At 37.3% G+C, this 17,838-nt stretch overlaps 1 protein-coding gene across 3 annotated transcripts in view; it reads left to right on the forward strand.

Moving 5' to 3' along the window:
* Positions 1-14,896, forward strand: part of LOC121375636 (multiple epidermal growth factor-like domains protein 10) — a 39,800-nt gene extending 24,904 nt beyond the window's left edge. For all 3 annotated transcript variants that reach the window (XM_041503183.1, XM_041503184.1, XM_041503185.1), the window contains 3 exons: positions 597-743; positions 12,194-12,293; positions 13,748-14,896. In XM_041503183.1, coding sequence (XP_041359117.1) covers positions 597-743; positions 12,194-12,293; positions 13,748-14,057 — 557 coding nt within the window. In that variant the 3' untranslated portion in view covers positions 14,058-14,896. The remainder of the gene's footprint in view (positions 1-596; positions 744-12,193; positions 12,294-13,747) is intronic.
* The last annotated feature ends 2,942 nt before the right edge of the window (positions 14,897-17,838 follow it).

A 17,838-nucleotide genomic window follows, 5' to 3' on the forward strand; every position in this document is an offset into this window, starting at 1 on the left:
TTGAATTATTTGAACAAAATATTAACTCTTATCATAGGCATAATAAATCGTCTAGTCGTAAATAGATTCAATGAAGTGCATTTTTATTGCTAAAAGTTGGAAGTTATTCTAATAACACCATCAAAATTCATATCGAATGTATACAGACATTTTTGCCTTTTTAAAATTATTTTTTACTATTTTTGAAACATGTTTTCTGATATCTGTTTCACACTTGTTGTCAACCATTTTGGATTCGGAGATAGAAGACGTCGTAATGCCCGCGTTTATTTGCTTCAAAATAATTATTCGTAATCGCAAAACATTTTACTAACCTACAAAAATGTAGGGTTTTTTGGGAAATAATTTCATGTGTTTGACGTAAGAATATAAGTAAAAGTGTTTTGGAAAAAACCCCAAAAACAAACAAACAAAACAAACAAACAAACAACAACTATGTTTGTGTGCAATTTAGGGATCAGTCGACTCAGAAATAAGTAATTGGTAGTAAATCCTATAGTATGAAAAAGGAGTTCCCTGTGTGAAGGACTATACATATTTTCACGACACTATATCCATCCCGCCAACTTAGTTTCAACATAATTATTTCATTGAAGAATGTGCCGTTGGAAATTATGGAGCGGATTGCCAAAAGTTATGTCAAAACCGAAAGTGTCAAGGTGACCAACAACAGTGCGATCCGGAGGCAGGGCAATGCTTTGGTGGTTGTCTGAAAGGGTGGAGTGGAACAGCTTGCACTATTTGTAAGTACACAGCTCACTTGCACTGCATTTATTCTACTGGAAACTGATACGATTGAAACTGAAATTTAAAGGAATGATATTTTTTTGTGAACGTTTAGCGTCGTTCTGGTGTTTATGATATTTTAAATATATATTCTATGTGAAACAGAAAATGTACATATTTCATGTACATCCTTCTTGCACTGTCTTTAGGAGGACTGCCACTCTCCCGAGACCCGCTCGATAGCATGAAACTTGTTCGCAACCGCACCATCCCTATCATGTTGCCAAGTCGAAAAGATAAATTTGTTGATATTATTTTTAAAATCAGTATAAAGTACACCAACCCTGGCATGAGGCAAATCCAAAGCAGACTTGGCAGCTGAATCGGCCATTTCATTACCCCTGATGCCAACATGGCTGGGCACCCAACAAAATACAATAACTGTATTGGCAATGGATAAAAAGACACACTTTCGTATCACCATCCCAATTAAGGGATGGTCCAGCTTCATATTACGTACAGCTTAAAGACACGAAAGTGAGTCTGTAAAAATAATAAATTTGGATGCTATTGAATCTTTAATTTCTTCTAAGGCTTTAATGACTGCCCAAACTTCAGCACTAAAGATTGATGCTGAGTCAGGCAGTCGCATGGAAAGTATTGCGTCTGATGGAAAAACTGTAGCACAAGCCACATAATTCCCATCCCGTGATCCGTCTGTATACACAGGAATGTAATCACGGTACCTGTCTTGAATTTCCATGAAAAACTGTTTATATACAACAGCATCTGTACGATCTTTCTTCAGATGCACCAGATCAAACACAATTTTAGGTGGTGTAATACACCAGGGTGGTAAAACAAAATATGAAGGAGTTTCCAAAGTGTCAGTTAAATCAATGTTGGAAAGCGACAAAAAGCGCTTAATGCGAAGACCAAATGTACGAATAGCATTTAGCCTTGCATCAAACAACTTCATATATTTGTTATCAAACACCGCATCATGTGTTGGATGTTTTGGTGAAGATTTAATCTTGGCAGCATACTGCAGAGAAAGCTTGGCACGTCTAGCACCCAAACAAGGTTCGTGTGCATCAACGTATAAGCTCTCTACAGGAGATGTTCTAAATGCATCAAGACAAAGCCTAACTCCCTGATTGTGTATAGGATCTAGCATCTGCAAGTACGACTTGCGTGCCGACCCATACACAATGCATCCATAATCAAGTTTAGACCTCACAAGAGATCTATACAGACGGAGCATAACCTTTCGGTCTGCTCCCCATTCCGTATTACCAATAACCTTTAAAATATTAAGAGCTTTTAAAGCCCTTCTTTTTAACATATTTAAGATGGGGCACAAAAGATAGCTTCCTGTCAAATATAACCCCCAGAAATTTAGTCTCCTCCACAACTGGAATTGGATTTTTGTCCAAAAACAACTGTGGATCTAAGTGGAGACCTCTTTTCTGGCAGATATGCATACAAACCGTTTTTGCCTTTGAGAATCGAAAGCCATTGTCAGTTGCCCATTGATGAAGTTTATTCAAACAAAGCTGCAACTTACGTTCAATGATACTCATATTGGACGATCTGTAACAAATCTGAAAATCATCGACATATAACGAGTAATCCACACCAGGTGTTAAAAACTGGGTGATGCTGTTAATTTTCACAGAAAATAGAGTTACAGACAGGATACTACCTTGAGGTACACCCATGTCCTGTGGGTGAATGTCAGACAAAGTCGACCCCACCCGGACTTTAAAAGATCTATCTTTAAAAAATTGAGAAATAAAAATAGGAAGTCGACCTCTAAGGCCCATGCCATGGAGGTCGTTTAAAATCCCATACTTCCACGTGGTATTGTAAGCCTTCTCCAAATCAAAAACCACTGAAACCAAGTGCTGATTATGGATGAAAGCTTCCCTACAAAACGTTTCAAATCTAACAAGATGATCAACCGTGCTATGTCTAGATCTGAACCCACATTGCACGTTAGTAAGCAATTTGTGGGATTCAAGATACCAGACAAGTCTACGATTGATCATTCGTTTCATGGTTTTACAAATGCAACTTGTCAAAGCGATAGGGCGATAGCTAGTAGGATTGGTTGGATCCTTACCAGGCTTAGAAACAGGAATCATAATAGCTTTCCTCCAATCATAAGGAAAGTCTCCAGAAATTCAGATGTTATTAAAAATATTCAAAAGAACCATCAAAGATGATTCAGGTAAATGTTTTAATAACTGATAATGAATTTCATCTGGTCCTACTGAAGTATCATGGGCTCTACGAAGAGCATCCTGCAATTCCTCCATAGAGAAACGCCTGTTGTAGACTTCAGCATTTTCAGATGAAAAATTAATGGACTGCTTTTCAGCTTTAGTTCTGACAGATGTAAAAGCATCTGTACTGAAAGCAGAAGAAGAATTATGAGAAAAGTTATCTGCCAATGCATTGGCAATGTCACGATGAGACAAATGATGGACTGTATTACTGGATTCTTTACCTTTGATTTTACGGATCCTATTCCAGACAGATTTTGAAATAAACTTGGAGACAAAAGTTCTCCAAGATGTTTTCTTACTCTGTCTAATCTCTCTGCGAGCCCTAGCAATACGAAATGCATCCAGGTTGTCTGCTGTAGATTCACGTTTGAACCGCTCAAGCAACCTGTTTCGCTCTTTGAATGCATCTTTGCACGTATCATTAAACCATGGTTTATTGAAACGCTTTGGCATTGCCGAAGTCTTAGGAATAGTTTTATCTGCAATATCCTTCAAGATGGAAGTGAAGAAAGACATGGGATCATCAGCATCAGTAATGCCAAATTGTTGCAGACGAGTGCTGCACAGATGCTGAAACTGACCCCAATTTGCCCTCGCCAACTTCCACCTTTGAACCCTTTCAAGTGATGGTGGTCCATCATTCTCCAAAATAATGGGAAAGTGGTCACTACCACAAGGGTCTGAACCAACTTTCCAGGAGAAATCAAGAAAAAGTGATGGACTACAGAGTTCAAGCTATGGAAGTGAAAGATCCACTTGCAGAATGAAAATATGTACGACTTTTATCATTAAATAAAAGCAAGTCATTTTTGAGAATTAAGTCTTCCAATTGTTTACCTCTAATATTTACATCCTCGCATCCCCACAAAGTGTGGTGACCATTAAAATCTCCCATAATAATAAAGGGAGTAGGAAGCTGGTTAATGAGATCTTGAAGATCTCTAGAATTAAAATTAAAATGGTTTCGAGGAGGTAAATAAACTGAACACAGAGTTATAGTTTTATGAGCCGTGACCTTTATAGCCACAGCTTGTAAATTTGTAGTTAAAGCTACAATACTCTGAGGAATGTTTTCATTAACAAGAATAGAAACACCCCCAGGTGCTCTATTTTCAGTTTCATGAAACTTATGATAGAGGTTAAATCCTCTCATGGTAATATGATCAGTGTCCTTCAAGAAAGTTTCCTGAAGACACACTGCAAGAGGATTATGTTTTATAATTAAAAGACTTAATTCATCAAAATTGGGCCTAAGCCCACGGCAGTTCCACTGAATGACTGAATTAGTCATTTGGGGGAAGTATGGGTACTATCTTTTTCTTTGGCGATTTTCTAGATCTTGTGATGAAATATCCATCTGATCATCCAGATCAGCCGAAGATTCATAAGGATTGTCTAAATGAATCAGTTGTTTTTCATACTTCTTCAGTCCACCTGAAGAACAATCCTTATTTGAAGTCTTAGTGTCTTTTCCTGACTTAGGCATACTGGGACCTGGCTCCGCAGTTAAACCTTTTGGTGGATTTCTAGAATCCAAAGACACCTGGGTAGATTTAACAACTTTCTGTTGAACAACATTTAGAGCTTTCTTAGCTTGCTTTTGAGCTTTATCCATATCAGAAATCTTCTTAAATCGATCGTCACCATTAGGCCATGTTAAATCCGTCTGAATAGCAACACCGGTTGTAGAAACCTTAACTGCAGCAGCATAAGATCTTCCTGCCACCACAGTCGGAGAGGTCTCTACAAGTTTTCTTGCCTCATAAAAAGACAGGTGTTTTTCCACTTTCACCTGCTGTATCTGCTTTTCGACTTTCCACCTTGGACACTCGCGTGAATAAGCAAAATGTTGGCCTTTGCAGTTGGTACATGCCATATCATTTTGACATGCCTTGCTGTCATGATCATACTGACCACAACGAGCACACGTCAATCTGTTACGACACGTATTCTGCCCATGACCAATCTTCTGACACTTAAAGCATCTCAAGGGATTGGGTATGAAAGGTACAACACAGATGTTTAAATACCCTGCCTTTATAGAGTTTGGTAGAGTTGGTACATTAAAAGTCAAGATCAGAGTATTCGTCGGAACAAGTACATTGTTCCGACGAACATTTATCCGTTTGACCAAGACAACACCCTGTGAGGTGAGATTTGTGCAAATATCATCCTCACTTACTCCCTCCAAGTCTCTAGAACGGATCACTCCCTTTGAAGAGTTAAGGGAGGAATGTGGTGCAACCTCAGTTGGCACATTGCATAAGACTTTCGACCTAAGAAGATTTTTAGAATGACTCTTAGTAGCGCACTCCACCAACAAAGAGCCATTCCGCAGTTTCTTCATATTCTTAAGCTCTCCAGCTAGCCCTTGCAGACCCTTTTCAATTGCAAAGGGTGATAATTTCCGCAAGGCCCCATCATCCGATGATCCGATGACAATGAACCTTGGCCAGGTTTTGCCAGAAATTACCTTTGATTTTTTTTACATTCAAAGTCGTAGACTCTTCATCTGATGACGAAGAGTCCGAAACCTCAGTGTGGAGCCGTTTAAGGGCCCCATCAGAAGGTATAAAGCTGTTTGTAGCCATAATTATAAGCGCAAATGTTCATCAACCATGTCCCCACCCACCACGGAGTCCAACAAGGGGACATGATGCTGTGGATAACCAGCAGACATTCATGCCAGGGATACATGATTGATATACTAAGGCAATCAAAAATTAATCACCCGATTGACCCTAGCCACCGCCCTAAGAGCAACAAATACAAAAGGTAATTAAAACAATGTTTGTTCTTGGCTGTATAAATAAAACAAAAGTTGTTTGCTCTAGAGCTTGGCATGACCAGCCGATTAATCAGGTCGGGCCTCCCTGACCACCCGTCTGGCTGAACTCCAGGCCAAAGTGGTGTGTTGCCAGAAAACATATCCGCAGATATGTCCCCAACTCAAACACCAGGATCCCATCATCCAGCATTACGGGATGCACCTCACGGCCAACAAGGTGCCCCAAAAGGGGAGTTGTGCTGTATTGGCCATTCTCAAAGAGAATGTTACACCCCTGCACCACGGTGAGGTTACAGCACGCGCAGGGGGGAAAATGTACTGATTTTATGTATAATAAAGAATGGGTAGTGTAGATAATATGTATAATAATGAATGGGGAATGTAGATAATATGTGTAATAATGAATGGGGAGTGCAGATTATACGTATAGTAATGAATCCAAAGTGTAAGTTATATGTATAGTAATGAATGGGGCGTGTAGATTATATGTATAATAATGAACGGGGAGCGCAGATTATATGTATAGTAATGAACGGGGAGAGCAGATAATATGTATAATAATGAACGGGGAGCGCATATTATATGTATAATAATGAATGTAGAGGTAGGTTATATGTATAACACTGAATGTGGAGTTTAGATTGTGTGTAGTTAGATTAATGAATGATGAGTTTAGATTTGTGTATAATAATGAATGGGTAGTGTAGATTATATGTATAATAATGAACATGGAGTATAGATTTAATAGATGTGTAATAATTAATGTGAATTCCAGGTGTATAATAATGATCTATTTATTATCACGCACTGAACTTAAAGGGACATACCCTAGTTTTTAAACACTAAGGCATATGTTTTACTATTAGAGCCGTTTTTGATAACTGAAATCATACTTTACTTAGATTTTACTGCTTAGGTTATCCATTTCCGTACATTCGAAGTGTTTTTGGTTATCCCGGTGTTTTTAATATCACAAGATGCATTTCTCATATTTTAAAAAACGCAGGATGCTGGAATGATGATGGGCATACGGTGGCACCTAACTGGGGTTGGGGCGGGACGTAGCCCAGTGGTACAGCGCTCGCTCGATACGCGGTCAGCCTATAATTGGGCTATTTCTCGTTCCAGCCAGTGCACCACGACTGGTATATCAAAGGCCGTGGTATGTACTACCCTGTCTGTGGGATGGTGCATATAAAAGAACCCTTGCTGCTAATCGAAAAGAGTATCCCATGAAGTGACGACAGTTGGTTTCCTCTCTCCATATCTGTGTGGTCCTTAACCATATGTCTGACGCCATATAACCGTAAATAAAATGTGTTGAGTGCGTCGTTAAATAAAACATTTTCTTCTTCCTAACTGGGGTAGAGTGGACCTGAAGTGGGTTTTTTTTTTTGGTTCTAAAATATGATCCTGTTTAAGACCAAGCTTTGCAGTGTTATCTCCGCATAATTCCTGTCATATTAATCGGAAGTAAGGGGAGCAAGGGATGGGTGAAGAGATTCTGGGATCCATCCGATCACCACACATGATGAGTTATTATTTTGATTCTGCAAATTAGCACGGGCGGATCCAAGAACGTTTTGGCCTCCATGGATCCACCCCTGATTCATATAGCCATCTAGATCAGCCCCTGATATTTATATCAACTTTTACAAAGTGCACTGGCCATACGAACAGCAAAAAAATCAGTATGTGAGTGCTTAAAAAATTATTATAACCTACTTGTACTATAAACTGGGGAGTGCATATTATACAGAGGGAGTGCATATTATACATATAATATAGACTGTGTGTGTGTGTGTGTGTGTGTGTGTGTGTGTGTGTGTGTGTGTGTGTGTGTGTGTGTGTGTGTGTGTGTTACATGTATAATACGCACTGGGAATGCTAATTCTACATATAATCTTGACTGGGGAGTCCAAATACTGGGTATTCTCAATATCTGTGTGGTTCCTAACCATATGTCTGACGCCATACAACTGTAAATAAAAATGTGTTGAGTGCGTCGTTAAATAAAAAATATCCATCCTTCCCCTACTAGTTCAACCGGAGGGGACTATAAGTTTTAACACTGTCTGTATGTTCGTCCGTCCACATATAGTTTTCCGGATGTTTTTCCCCCAATGCCTCGAGATATTGAGCTGACATTTTGTATATAACTTTATCATGTACTGTTGCAGATCAAGTTTGACTTTCTTGGCGATTTACCCATTTTGGACAGAGATATGGTCCTTGTTTTTAGAAGATATGAAACTTAGTGTTCCGGACTTTGTTCAAGATATTGAGCTGAAATTTTGTGTTTAGCTTTACAGATCAAGTTTGACTTTCATTATGATTTACCCATTTTTCACCAAGTTATGGCCCTGGAATTCAGGCGATATGAAAATTTGTTTACCGCACTTTGTTTTTGCAATGCCGCAAGATATTGAGCTGATGCAATTTTGTGCAGAGCTTTATCATGTACTATTACAGATCTTGCATGCACCTTACCCTCTAGATTATGTGTATAATAATGAATGGGTAGTGTAGATTATACAAATAATAATGAATTGGTTGTGCATATTACATATAATGAATGTGGAGTGTAGATTATATGAATAATAATGAACATATATGCCACAGACATGATGATAGCACATATCACGGCCTTTGATTTACGTCGTGATGTACTTGCTAGAACCAGAAATAACCGATAAGGCCCACTGACGCGGGTCGATCCTAGACCGACCTCACATCAGGCGAGCGTTTTACCAGTCAAAAATTAAATTATTATTATCCGATCATCATTTGTTTTGCTACGTAAATTAAGTTTCCATCTTCAATGGAAAATCGTTTGCAATGTCGTCTAAAATTCGCTTTTCTTCCTTTGTCTTTCATAGCATCTCTATAACTTCCTTGTTAATTTTTTTTATAAAGGTCTTTAAACAAGCAGATTCTGAGATCCATCCGATCACCACATATGATGAGTTATTTCTTTTCTGCAAATTTGCAAGAGTGAATCAAGGAAAGTTTTAGTCCCCTTGGGTTCGCCCCTGACTCATATACCCACTGAGATTTATACCAGCTTTTACAAACATCAAAAACTCAACAACAAAAAATTATGGGTGCTTAAACAAAGTATGATAGCCTACGTGTAATATAGTCTAGGGGAGGGCATATTATTCAGAGGGGGTGCTTATTATACATATAATAATGACTGGGGGAGTATATATTACATGTATAATATGGACTGGGGAGTGCTTATTCAACGTATAATCTTGACTGGGGAGTGCAAATCCAGGGGAGTGTAAATTATATGTGACACCGGCCTTGGTGGCGTCGTGGTTAGGCCATCGGTCTACATGCTGGTAGGTCCTGGGTTCGGATCCCAGTCGAGGCATGGGATTTTTAATCCAGATACCGACTCCAAACCCTGAGTGAGTGTTCCGCAAGATTCAATGGGTAGGTGTAAACCACTTGCACCTACCAGTGATCCATAACTGGTTCAACAAAGGCCATGGTTCGTGCTATCCTGCCTGTGGGAAGCGCAAATAAAAGATCCCTTGCTGCCTGTCGTAAAAGTGTAGCCTATGTGGCGACAGCGGCTTTCCTCTAAAAAACAGTGTCAGTATATGGCAGAATAAGCCTTAAACCGTAGATGATATTTTTATGTGTTAATATTTGGCTGAATGATAGAATACTCATTGATCGTAAGCCATTTCTATATAAAAACTATTATTGACGAAAAAGGTGATACTTTAAAATATGATCAGTTCATAAAACAAATACAATATATCCACCAATTTCATTAGCTATGCTTCGTTATCAAATGCAGTAAAAACGTACATATATAGTTTAGATAATTTGAAAGATAACAGATTTAAAATGGGTAATAACTCAATTCTTCCATTTAAACTTAATTTTTTATTAAAAAGACAAAGAGGATGTAAGGATATGTAAAACTTATTAAACTCTAAATCCATAACTCCAAAATCGCAAGCTAAATACACCAATCAAGGTTTTATCTTTTCATCAAGTGAATGGGCAGAAAATTATTTACTTCCTTTTCAGGGCACTCAGGATTCAACATTAACATGGTTTCAATATAGACTAGTTCACCGAATCTTAGCTACGAACACTTTGTTATATATTATTCACTATGTTGAGTCAAACATGTGTAGCTTTTGTAACAACAATACAAAAATAATAAAAATATTTGTTAGAGTGAAACAATTGCATGTGACCTGTTCAGTTAATATTTTCAATACTGTAAATTGAAATATACTTACTTCACTCATATCTCTCGTACATCCTATAAGTGTATATTTACCGCATGTTCCTACACTTAATAGGCAGTAGTTTTATACTCGTGATACATGGTATTTCAAATTTATACACACATCGTTTATATCGTTACACTTTTATTCTTAAACACCCGTTGCAGAGAATATCATTAATTACTTTTGATAACACATACATTATGGGCGTGTTCGAAATCCTAGTGGTATACGAACATGTTAAACTAGTTATCTATCTATCTAATTTCTTTTTGACCGCCCGATCTAACCTAGCGACCAAATTTAATGAGTAGAATTTTTTTATTAATTATATTAATTAGAGATGCGCATCAAAATTTTAAAGACCCACTATTTAATTTTTAGATGTAAATTTCAAAATTATCCCCTTAATGATAACGATTGAAGTATATGATGTTTTCTGTCCCAGAGCATCTCAAATTCACTGGCTATCCAGAGACAGACCCCGGGACGGAGATGCACGGAATCCTCTAGTGGTATATGTATATTTATTATAGCAGCAGTGATTGGGGGTAAAACGAATTCACACTCGCACTCGCACGGTCGAATCGATCACTCTTTGACGTGCAAATTAACCTGACATTTACTTGTTTGTGGCTATAAGCGCTAGGACAGTGCATAGGTTTATGTTGAACACGGCGTTTAAATGTATTTAAAAACTGGAGGTTTTTTAATATGTAAGAAATAGAATATATACCATTCGTGGCCGTTTGATACCACTTATCATACAGCTTGTTTTGTTTAACGACACCACTAGAACACATTGATTTATTAATCATCATTTATTGGATGTCAACCGTTTGGTAATTTTGACCTGTACTCTGAGATAGGAAACCCGCTACATTTTTTTATCATTAGGAGCAAGGGATCTTTTATATGCACCATCCCACAGAAAGGATATCACATACCACAGTATTTTACATACCAGTTGTGGATCACTGGCTTGAACGAGATATATAAGTGAAGACCAATGCGAGCTTCGGCAATATATAATACTTTGATGAAGAAAACATCTTACAAGGTTCTCAAAAAGAGATCTGATTATTGACGTATCAAAAAAAAAATTCAATGGTCATTTAGCTTAATAGCTTAGACGACATAATCTGTCGTCTTTCAGATTCACAGACTTATTCTGTTTAGGAGAAATGTGGACATCACTTTCCTTTGGCTTGTTCCAGATTTTAGGGTCAAAGTCATGATTTATAAGCTCGGCGATGCAGTCTAGTGCTTGTTCGGTTCACATCAAGCGAATAAGTAGACAAATAGGTAGAAAACGTTCAGTCCATTACGTAAGTCACATTTTTTCATCTAAAGAAAGACTATAGAAAACTACACGTGGACACTTACTCTGCTTATTTCAAAATGGACTATGATAACGTTAGGATGCAAATTGCGAAACATTTGTTGTACTGATTTAAATAAATGAATGATTCAGTTTATATTTGAAGTAATTCATGATTTTCTCAATCTGTTGCCGAAGACAGCTAGTGGATAGGCCAGCCTTCTTGGATTACGGTGCAGGAAAATGCCACAATGTACCTCCAGTAATATATTTAGGTACCCTAAAAACATAAACAGTGTTATATTACAAGCTATATGTTGTTTCAAATGTGCTTACTTGTGTCCGCCAAATCGTAATTTATGCCACCATCGTGGATTTCTGCTATAATGGACATTCAAAAGCGGTAATCTACCACGAAAACGAGCCAAATGAACCCGAAATTCTATAAACGAAATATTACAGCAACTTAATCATCATGTAGTGAAAAATCCACATTTATTGTATCGAGGGGTAAGGGGGCTATACAACTTTAGTGGGTATGTGCAGGGGGTTAGCATATAAACTATTCAAAGTGTTAAGTTTTCACATAATTATTAAAGATAATCCCATATTTTGAGATCATACAGTTTATCAAAAGTCTTCTTTTTTTCAATTAACATCTCCCACTACTTACTCACATTTGGTGATTTTGAAAACGACAGCTTAAATCCTGCTTAGTTGTAATAACGAGGAGTTTCAAACTATTAGCACTGTCGAATATATCTTAGATTCAGATTGTATTATAGTTTTTACTCCGGGAATATATTTTCAGTTTCACCACAAACAGCCAGCGATTCGACAACCGTTGTTTCCTCAGCGGTTATGGGAGTACTATCCGTAATTGTGATTATACAGTCTATCGTTATTATCAGGTAAATAATTATAATGACCATGTCAGCGTAATCATTCCTTAACACATAAAATAAAATGAAAAATGTTGCTATAGTTTGACACCATGTATCAAATGAAACTCTGGATGTCAGGTAGCATATGCCAAATATAACAAGACATATACACAAAACATCAATGCACTCAACATTAGCAATAAAACATAGGCATAGCAATGTAACATATAATGACTGTTTGTTAAACAACATCAAACTGTTTTGGTTTCTAAAGTATGGTTGGTTATTTTGACAACTGTTCGTGATAAAGAGAGGATAGGGGAGAACCAGCAGCAATGGACCTTCGATATCTACTTACCCATAGTCAGGGAACGGGAAACCCAGAGTCCATAGTGAGACTCAATGCTCTTCAGGCGAGCGTTCTACCAATAATGCATGCCCCGCCCTAACATACAAATGTTACATATAAAAGTGGTGAGAGGATGACATTAACTAGTAGGATGTTTCTCCTTTGTTAAATTGTGTCCAGTTGTAGTTGTGTTTCAATACTCTATTCTAGTGGGTAGGACCTTTTGTCTTTTAAAATATATGCACAATTCGGAAATGTTGATATATTATATCCACATAAAGGCCTAGTTGAATAATTTAGCATGTTTAAAGAGTGTCAATGGTATGCTATAATAATTCTGCTAAGTCTTAAACTAAAACAAATTAATTAATTAATACTTTTGTACGTTCGTGCAGCATATAGATTTGTTTCTTCTGAATTTCACAATCAGTAATCGTGTTTAACTTTGTTTAACTATGGGTTAGAAGCAAAAACAACTTATCTGTGTTATTCCAATACAAAGCCTTAATGCAGAAACTAAAAGGTGACAATTATGTTATAAAATTGACTCCATTTGATGTAATGTGCGTGTGTGTCTCTGTGTGTCATCATCACAGTGTGACCGGCTTCGGTGGCGTCGTGGCAGGCCATCGGTCTACAGGCTGGTAGGTACTGGGTTCGGATCCCAGTATCATGGGATTTTTAATCCAGATACCGACTCAAACCCTGAGTGAGTGCTATCAATGGGTAGTAAACCACTTGCACCGACAGTGATCCATATTTGGTTCAACAAAGGCCATGGTTTGTGCTTCCTGCCTGTGGGAAATTAATCGCAAGATCCCTTTGCTGCTAATCGGAAGAGTAGCCCATGTATGGGCTACAGCGGGTTTTCCTCTCAAACTCTGTGTGGTCCTATATGTCTGTTTTCATATAACCTAAAATAAAATGTTTTGAGTGCGTCGTAAAATAAACATTTCTTTCTTTCTTTCATCACAGTGTCCTTACAAATACACCCATTCACGTTGAAATCTGAAAAATATATGTTAATTACTTGTTTCTTGATTATATGAGTAGAACGTGTTGTTACACTCCTATTGATGGGCATGCATATATGTTTTTCTGCTATTAAATTAATCGCAATTCGTCTTTTCAGATATATTCTAATTGTTAGAAAAGTGCGTGCATCGAGTGGGCCTAGTGTCTCGTTTTCAAATAAACCTAACACTAGAATTACGACCACGACTTCTTCGGTCTATGAAGTTGTTGACGGTGACACCAATGTCCGTTCTCCGCCAGTTGAACGTGTTGTTAACACTCAAAATGGCCAGGCCAATGGTTCGCAACATGATTACGTAAACTCGTCACATCCGGTAGAACGCAGCAAGGAGAATGTCAATCATTATGACAGGCTGGATGTTGATGTCATTGGTGAAGGATCTCCGTACAGTAAGATAGAAGTCTAAGATACACTATGTATCCATGTTTAGCAAAGTATAGCCAAATATTAACAGCTGATATTTCACAAGAAATACACACATTAAAACAGGTGAACTATATTGACCTGATATATATATTTGTATATATTGTTTTAAATCATCTGCGATATTACCTGTTGTTTCTAGATATAGTGTTAAATATTTTTTCTATTTTTGTTATCTTGACTGTTATTGTTATTATTATTATTATTATTAATTATTATTATTATTTTATTGTAAACATTAAATCTTCACTTACTCGCAGTTAATGAATGTGCACCATTTCTGGCGTATTTTAGTGGATATGGACCTGTCAAATTGATCACCAATGTTGTGAATATTTTCAGAAATACAATTAATTTCTTGTTTAAATTAGTCGACTAGCAATCAGATAGGAGATCCGATATATCGTCGGCTAGTTGCATATTTCACAGTGTGTTGCGTCATGGTACGGTTCTGTAATTTGACTCCCAAAGTTGAATGGATTTACAGGATATGCAGACCCATTCACTCCTAGAGCGAACAATGCATACTTCATTGTATGATATACGACAATAATCGGTTACTGTCTGCTTACTCCAGACACTTATGAACAGGGTCCCGATGTCTACGCCATCCATTCATTCATCCACACATGAACATTTATCAGTCATTTATTTTTATATCCGTCTATCTCTCTGTGTGTCTATCTACCAGTTTTCATGCAATGTTAGTTTACTGTCTGCTTTGATTAGTAAACAATCTCCATTTTAAAATGTTAGGGTGTATTGTATTATATGCATTGTCTGTTTCATTTTAATGTGCAAACACTTTAATAAATACAGTTTAATAAAGCAGGTGTTTCTTGTCGTTTCATAATTATGTGCTACATAGTCTACTTCTTATAGTAACAGGAAGGATTGCTTTTATGTGTAGGTATAAAGGAAGGAAGGAAATGTGTTATTTAACGACGCACTCAACACATTGGTTTACGGTTATATGGCGTCGGACATGGTTAAGGACCACACAGATATAAAGAGAGTAAACTCGCTGTCACCACTCCATGGGCTACTCTTTTCGATTAGAGCAAGGGATCTTTTATATGCACCATCTCACAGACAACATGATAGTACATACCACGATCTCTGTTACACCAGTTGTGGAGAACTGGCTGGAACGAGAGATAGCCCAATGGGCCCACCGACGGGGATCGATCCTAAACCGACCGCGAATCAAGCGAGCGCTTTACCACTGTTCTACGTCCCGCCCCGTGAGGTATAAACTACTATTATCCTGTTCAATTATTTACCCCCAGAGTTTTTTGCAAATGTTACGTTTATTTCCTATTCGATTTTTGTTTTCTTTGCATTTACATGAAAACAAACCCAAACCCCGACAGGTTTTATATACAAATCATCATATAAAATGCACGAAGTTGACTTAATTCCACTTTTTAAAAATCTCTGTGTCTTTTGAATGCACGTTATTTCTCCTATAAATAACTACGGTCATTTGCATATCAAAACATTGGGATCTGAGGCTACGTGAAGGCCATTATAGCTTGTTTCACTAAATCAAGGTTATTATTGTTTTGCAGTGTGTAACAGCATTGTCTAATCTTTTCGTTAAACATAGATGTAAACAAACATAACATGTAACCCTTTCTTGTAGGTGCATTATATTTAATAAATTTAGCTAATGTATTATGTATTTTTATTTTATTATATCAATTATATATTACCATACCATACCTAACCTAACACAACTGAGGTGTAGCACAGTAATAAATACAAATCACCTCACACACCGCAGGAATGTGCTTTCCAAATTTATAAATAAATTTAATGCAGGGCCGGACCCAGAAGACCAGGGGGGGGGGGGATAAAATGTCAAAGGCCACCAACATCAAATAATAATATTTTTTGTTATTTAATTTGCCTCTAAATTGGGAACTCATACGTATATATATATATATATATATATATATATATATATATATATATATATATATATATATATATATAGTATTTAGGTGGTGCTAGGGGCTGGGAGTTGGGTGTTACATTTGTAATGCGAAAAACCAAAGGGCTATTGTTCGGACTCGTATGGGTTCAACCGACTTTTTCATCCCGCAGACACAGCCCAGAATGTTCAAAATACGATAGCATTGCTTGGTCAATAACATCATTATTTCGATCTATGACTGCACGTGCTATTGTAGCAATGTGTAAACCACGTAAAATACAAATTAGGTAGGGTATATAAATTCATTGAAAATGTATTAGTCGACATTCTTGTTATTGTTATTTGAGGAAAAATATGGGTAAATCGAAAAACACTTCAGTTGATGTAAAATCGTGTATTAAGAACGTTTTCGATTATTTTGAAGATGAATATCAGCGCGGTAGACCTAGGTATGCTTCTTATCGAATTGTCGATCGAGTTGCCGCTGCACTTAAAGTTTCGGTTTCAACAGTAAAAAGAACTGTGAAAAATCTAAGCTCTACGAATCCAAGCACAGAAATCACTGTTAAAAAACGCGACCGAAAACTCATCGATTTATTTGATAAAGATGTTATTAGACGACGAGTATACAGATTTTATAGAGAGGGCGAATTACCTACATTACATAAGATTAACGTGGCTTTAAGGGAGGAATGTGGAATCAACATATCCATATCAACTTTACGAAGAAACTCCGTGACCTCGATTTTAAATACCAACATATGTCTACAACCGGAAAAGTGATTTTTGAGGACGCCAATATATCAGACAGGAGACTGTCCTATCTCCATGAAATATCCAGTTTACGAGAACAGGGGTATTTAATAGTGTATCAAGATGAGACCTGAGTGAATGTCAACCACACAACATCCCACCACTGGACAGATATCCACCAGGGCACAAGTACCGCCAATCACCTGCCGAAATCAGACGCTGCTGATCGAGTTCCTAAACTCTGTTCGGTGACTGGGAAGGGAAAAAGACTTATTATTTGTCATGCTGGCTGTGATAAATATGGATTGATAGATGGCTGTGAATTGATCTTTGAGGCTAAAAAAACAGACGGAGACTATCATGGTGAGATGAATCATGAAAATTTCATCAAATGGTTTGAAGAACAACTTATGCCTTCTCTACCAGAACCTTCTGTTATTGTCATGGATAACGCAAGCTACCACAACAAATTAACTGAGATTACACGATGTCCTGCACTAAACGCTAAAAAGGAAGAAATTCAGTCGTGGCTACGAAACAAAAATATACCTTTTGAGAGTAACATGACAAAGCCATTTCTTTATGAACTTGTGAAAAGTAACAACTGTGCAAAGCAATTTGTTACTGATGATATTGCTGAACGCCATGGGCACTTGTGTCTAAGACTGCCGCCAAGACATTCTGAACTAAATCCGATAGAACTGATCTGGAGTCAAGTCAAAGGGCACATAGGTCGTCATAATGATGGTAAAATGACCACAGTGCGGAGAGAACTGGCACATGCATTGAACTCTGTCACACCTACACACTTCTCTGACGCAGTTAAACATGTAATAAAGATCGAAGAAGATTTTAGAAAACAAAATAGTTTTATAAGAAATAAAATACCCCCTGTGATAGTCCCCCTTAACGAAGATAGTGATGAAGAAATGAGTTCGTCGACTGATTAAGTTATTTCTCCATACCCATCAAGAGTATTACTTTAATGTATGCATGAACTCTTTAACACCAACAACAATTTATTTCCATATCATTCACTATCAAACAACCTATAAACTAATCGACTAGAAAT

The sequence above is a fragment of the Gigantopelta aegis genome, chromosome 6, assembly GCF_016097555.1.
Source record: "Gigantopelta aegis isolate Gae_Host chromosome 6, Gae_host_genome, whole genome shotgun sequence".
Lineage (NCBI taxonomy): Eukaryota > Metazoa > Mollusca > Gastropoda > Neomphalida > Peltospiridae > Gigantopelta > Gigantopelta aegis.